This window comes from Priapulus caudatus, unplaced genomic scaffold, assembly GCF_000485595.1.
Source record: "Priapulus caudatus unplaced genomic scaffold, Priapulus_caudatus-5.0.1 Scaffold62, whole genome shotgun sequence".
Lineage (NCBI taxonomy): Eukaryota > Metazoa > Priapulida > Priapulimorpha > Priapulimorphida > Priapulidae > Priapulus > Priapulus caudatus.
In genome coordinates this window covers 277,748-284,243 of record NW_014577123.1, presented here as the reverse complement: position 1 = coordinate 284,243, position 6,496 = coordinate 277,748, and the positions used below count along the sequence as shown (strand labels likewise).

At 43.1% G+C, this 6,496-nt stretch overlaps 1 protein-coding gene across 1 annotated transcript in view; it reads right to left on the bottom strand.

The window, feature by feature from the left end:
* LOC106821182 (hemicentin-1-like) overlaps nucleotides 1-6,496 on the bottom strand; it is a gene marked incomplete in the record, with an annotated part of 105,359 nt that overhangs the window by 34,494 nt on the left and 64,369 nt on the right. Inside the window, 1 exon segment of the mRNA XM_014825873.1 lies at nucleotides 1,311-1,470. Within this exon segment, the coding sequence (XP_014681359.1) occupies nucleotides 1,311-1,470 (160 nt within the window).

The window sequence follows — 6,496 nt, the reverse complement described above, 5'->3', positions numbered from 1 at the left end:
AATATGTATTGTACTAAAAGATCTATGTATAGGCATAGTGTGTAGCGTGTACGTGTTCGTGTACGTATATGTAGGCCTATATGTATATGCCCATTATATATATATATATATAATGTATATATGTATATGTATATGTATAGTAAAGTATATGGTAGATGTATATGATTGTATATGATTGTATAGGTAAGTATATGTATATGTATATGTATATGTATATGTATATGTATATGTATATGTATATGTATATGTATATGTATATGTATATGTATATTAGAACGAGTGTATACATAACCTCATTAAAATACAAGAAAATACTCTGGCCATTACTATCATATATTGGTCGGAGTTATATTGGATTCGCGTAATTGGCAGTTAGCCTCATTAGAGTGTTCTGCTTCATTGTTGACATGTTACACGGCCGCGCGTACAACTGCACGCAAAGGAAGTGCCTCTAATGAGGCGCACATCTTATTAACGGGTTTTGTTTACCCCGTACCGATTACCATGGCTAAACGAATTACAGCCGGCAATAGCATTACTGGATTCTCTAGAACTCTAATGAGAACCGGCTTTGAAAAAGGATTCATCAAAAGGTTTTGATAAGGTGGGTTAGGTGACGTGGGGGTGACGTGGGGGGGGGGTTGTTTCCCAGGGTCTATATGTATCGCATGATGGACTACCTCCGAAATGCGGACCTGCATGGTTTCGACATCGATTTGTGAGGGATTCACAAACATCGAGACTTGAACGCGAGAGTGGCAACACAAAGCATCGCTCATCGCACGCGATAGGATCGCATAGATCAGTGGACTGCCGCGCTCTGCACGCTTCCACGGCCCCTCAACACCACCCCGCTTCCTCTTGCTTACTTATTAATGCGAAGCTAATACCTGTATCCGCCTAGCGGCGGCGGTCATGCGCCTATGCTTGCTGTCACTGAGCGTTAGCCAACAATCGCCGCATCTCGCTGAGAGGTAAAACCTCCCCCCCCCCTGTGTAGCGAGAGTTGCATCGTAATATTCGTCAAAACACTCCCGCGCTGTTCGCCTCGTGAGCTACGGATACAGAATTAAGCGGACAAGATGCACCGAGTCATGACAGTTACGAGCTGTGAGAGCGCCGAGTTATAATATAAGGTTATAATTAGTATAACACACATATGCACGCACGCAAGCACGCACGCACGCACGCACGCACGCACGCATATATGTTATACAAATTATAATACATACTATAATACGACATATATATATATGTATATATATATGTTCATGGCATTACTCCTCTATCTAGTATCTAGTTGTTCGTACCTCCGGAGTCTGTAGATTCCAACTCCATCTTTCTTCCACGTCAGCTCGATGAGCTCCTGACCTTCCGGCAGGAGGTAGTCACAGGTAAGAACTACACTCGTGTTCTCCTGTACTGGCTGTGGTTCAATCCTAACCGTCACCTGCGCCAGCCCCGTGCTCGCTACAACAACAACAACAAACAACGTCGATTTAGAACGCCACTCCACTCTCTCGATCATTGGACTAACCTCATAACCCCATGAATATTCCTCAAAGTTACAAGAGACCGTACTAAAGAATGAGAGGCTCGCTAGCTCTAACCGTGCAGCCTTTCGCTCCGCCACGGTACACTATGCTAACCTATTGCGGGGCGAAGGATTACTTATATCATACGTGCACTACGCTCCGTGGTTAGAGCTAGTTCATCACCAATATATCGTACGCCTCTGTCGTAATAATTACTCTATAATTTTGTTGTTTGTGCACAGCGGCGCGTTTTTTTGTAGAGGAGCATTTGTATAGAGCATTGTAGAGCATTGCAGAGCATTGTAGCATAGAGCATAGAGAATTGAGCATTGTAGCATAGAGCATTGTAGAGGAGCATTTGTATAAAGCATTGTAGAGCATTGCAGAGCATTGTAGTATAGAGCATAGGGAATTGAGCATTGTAGCATAGAGCATTGTAGAGGAGAATTTGAATGACATTTACAGAAAGTTATTACTAATAATAGGCGAAAGAGAGTAGAGAAAATTGGTAGTAAATACATTTCGTGTTTGTTTACCATCATTTTATGATTGAAACGTTCTAAGTGCACGTGTAGTGGATTGATGTCCCGTATTGGCCAGTAATGACCTCTATTTCACGAAGGACACTCAACTTTCTCGTCGCATGAAAACTCGGCGCGATCTTAGTTTGGGACCCCTGGCCTCATTTTCGCAAATGTGTCTCGCCTCTGTATTTTGTTTACATTCTAAAGAAGTTGATGCGCCGAATATTTATTTATTCGACAACAATGGAGAAATTGAGCGGCAGGTGGCAGCACATGCACGAACATCGTACCCAAACCAACTTTCGCGGATGACGTTAACATTTTTACTTGAGAAATGCCCATGCCCCGGAGGTATTTCCTTTCAAAATCGTAACTTTATCCAATAACGCCAGACATCCATCGAAAATACATCAAAGTACAGTTGGCTTTTTGTGTGCGTGATACATATCATTTTCATCATCGTGACTTTGCTATCGTATTCACTGAATTTTATTATTTTGACAGCGAATCTTTAAACGTGCTGGAAATGTATTCAAATATCCGTAATGACGGCAAAACTTTGATGGCATCATTTGAATACTGAAAATCGATTTTGCCATCTGAAGAGAATTCAGAATCATCTTACATGTAAATATTCCTAACCACAGAGTTATACGCCTCCAGAAATCTACCTCAGCAATGATCGCCCGAAATGGCAATGGCACATAAACTACGCAGCCCGTTCTCAATATGACGTTGAATATAAGTGGTGGAGAATCGCCTCGCATGCACATTTTTAAACTAGTTTTATGAATTCATTTTTTTGCTACGATCATTCGAATCTCGCGGCTGCCTGGCTTGCGTTGCTGCGCGGCTGAGACAGAGAAGACGATGAGCCGCACAGATCAACTAAGTGAAAAACTACTGCTCAATAATGTATGCGCTCTTCTGCTATATTAAAGCCGCAACAAAATATGACAGTAGTGCACGGAACATTATACGTCCTCAGAGGGCACGCGAGCACTATGCAGCGGGGGTGGCTTTCACCCGACTTGCACATTTAATTTCGCAGGGGCAGGTGTAATCGCGAATGGGGTGCTGCCGTAAACAAAATCCCAATCCTCTTACCTGCTCGCGTGGTAAACACTAGAGCCAATCACTCGGACCATGACCAAGTATGTCAATCTATACTTCAAAGCAAGTTCTGCTTCTTTCATATGAATTGCCTTCATATTTTATGCCGCGACATATTATTAAGCGACATAAATATTAAGGATAACCACAAATGAGTGCAGATTTCCTAACTTGGCATGCAAGAAGGATCACTCGACGCTCCTCTGGGGCATAATCCCTAGATGCCGCCAACTAAAGCTAATGCATTATAATTGGTAATTAAATGGTTCATCATCAATAATATACCACCCAGTGCGTTGCGGTGCGGAGCAACACTAACCTTATCTGAAAATATCAATTAACTTGTGTTTTACGAGGCGAGAATATCTCACTGCATGCCGCTAGCTCGCTAGTGGAATGCTTTCACATGTAATCTCGCCAGCGAGTGAAAGATATGAAACCACACGCAAAATCAACAACGATGACGCAGCCGCTTTGAAATTTCCTACAGCCACACAAATAGTCGCATCTGCGCAGCATCTCTCTCTCTCTCTCTCTCTCTCTCTCTCTCTCTCTCTCTGCGTGCGTGCGTGCGTGCGTGCGTGTGTGTACCTAGTCAGCTCATATAGCGCACCGCGCTGTAGTGGCTTCATATATATGCGATTCTTACAAGATGCTCACGCGCGATCTCTACCTCAACCCCACCCATCTCCTTCTCGCTCTCTCTCATGCTTTTTCTAAATCAACCTAGCTATCTATCTACCCATCCATCTTCCGCTCTTACCCCTTCTCTCTCGCGGCTCCTCTCTCTCATACACATTACATGCACGCAGGCGCACACGCACGCACACACGTACGTACGAACGCACGCACACGTTCTACGACTACGAGTTTTTGCGTCGAGTCGACTGCGCTCTATCTATTTCGGCTGCATAGCCGCATTGCCCATTCATCGCTCATATTTTCTCATATTTTCAAAAAGAATTTTTGATCAAAATATACACAGAGCTACAGAGCTGCAGAGGCATATGCGGTCGGTAAGCGCACTCGAAATACCGGGGACGGAATTTTCGTGCCTGTATTCGATCCAATAGAAGCCATCCACCCGTCATCGAATTCCGCGGTGAACTATCGAAGGTTCACGCTGAGCCCGATGCGCACGAACGAACGCAGAGCGCGTTTAGTTTTACGCACGGAAGCCGGCGGTGAGAGAAGCGCTCGCTATGACACTGACGTGCAATTACCACGCAGGAGATTGCAGAGGAAACGAAACGAGCAAGCGTGCGAGCGGACGTGCAGCGTGGTGGCGCGCGTAGCACAACGTTCTCTCTCACTTTCTCTTTGTCTTTCTCTCTGTCTCTCTGTCTCTCTCTTTCTCTTTCTCTCTATCTCGCTCGCTCCTTCTTGTCTGTCGCTCTCTGTCCCCTCGCTTTCTCCTCACCTCTCTCTGTCTCCCTCTTTCTCTTTCTCTCTATATCGCTCGCTCTGTCTGTCTCTCTCCATTTGTCTCTCGCTGCCTCCTTCTCTCTCTCCTGTCTTCTCTACCTCTATATCGCTCGCTACCTGCGTTCTCCTCTCGCTCACTCGCTCTGTCTCTGTGCTCGCTCTCGTGCTTGCCCACCCGCTTTTCCCTCGGCTGCTAGAATGTGCCCTGTGTAAGTCTCTCTCTCTCTCTCTCTCTCTCTCTCTCTCTCTCTCTCTCTCTCTCTCTCTCTCTCTCTCTCTCTCTCTCTCTCTCTCTCTCTGTCTCTCTCTCTCTCTCTCTCTCTCTCTCTCTTTCGGTTGCTCTCACTAACTCTCTCTCCCTTCTCTCTTCCTTCTATTCACCGGCAGTCTCCCGCAGTTCGCTCAAACGGTGCGTGTGAGAAAGCACGAAATAACTAAATACGGATGCGATAAATTTCGAGGCACACGAAGAATTCCACACGGCCAGACTACACCTAACTGCATGCTTTTTGCGCCCGCCAGGGTTCCGTTGTTCGCGTACAATTCCGGCGAACATGAAAGCCGGCGCGTCTGTATACGTGCGAGTGTGCCATATAGACCTGCACGTATATGCAGCTGTACGCGGAATTACACAGGCAGAGGCAACATGTACAGGTTTTACTGCCGGTAGAGAATTGCACAGCCGTATTTAATGACTGGGTCCACGCACACACGCATACTCACACGGCTTTGCCGACCAACGTGACATTTCGGACAGCTTTTATCCCGCACAGTTCGAGTAATCAATTTTCGGCAGAAAAAATCTTTTTACCTGCGCTCGCCAATATTCCGCGAGTCACAAAACAAGTAATAACCTTTTTCTCCCCATTACACAGTTATATAATCAACTCTGACCGACGGCTTCTAAATGTGATTCCGGCTCCACATGTGGGAAAGAAACCTCAAATAAAGCCGTAGATAAAGCCGCAATATATTGGTCATTCATGAAAATTGGTCGCTAAAGCCGGAAACATTACACCTATCTATAAATGCGCCTTAAATACATCTGCCTCTGTCTTTCGCAGACTTCATGCTTAGAGACGAAGATGTAATTGTAAGAGACGAAATATCAAGAATGATCAAAGCACCTGCACGGGTAATTCCTTCATTACCTGAAATAATTGCCTGCAGCGCAAAGGTGGGGATGTGTTCTAAATAATATCACGAACCTTATACACGGTATATCAGATAATCCTGGTAACTAACAATACACAGTGTGTTGTATGTTTAGGCATTTGACAATACACTGTGTATTGTTAGCGAGCTTTCAACAATAGACTGTGTATTGTTGAACACATTCTAACAATACACTGTGTATTGTAGTAGGTATCTATGAGCTTTCAACAATACACTGTTTATTGTTGAACACCTAACAATACACTTTTTTTTCTTTTTTCTTTTTTTAAATTAGTTTACCTTTTGATTTGTAAACTTGAAATTGACATTAATTATTTAAATGAATTTATTGAAATTATTTGATTGATTTTATTGAATTTATTGAAAATGAAATTGAATTTAAATACACAGTTGTTTGGTACCTACTACAATACACAGTGTATTGTTAGAAGGTTTTCAACAATACACAGTGTATTGTTAGAAGGTGTTCAACAATACACACTGTATTGTTGAAAGTGTATTGTTAGTTACCAGGATTATCTGTGTATATACATATATGTAACAAATATGTATATGTATATGTATATGTATATGTATAAAAGATTATGTATATGCATATGTGTACGTGTACGTGTTCGTGTACGTATATGTAGGCCTATATGTATATGCATTATATATATATATATTATATGTATATATGTATATGTATATGTATATGTATTATGTATATGTATATGTATATGT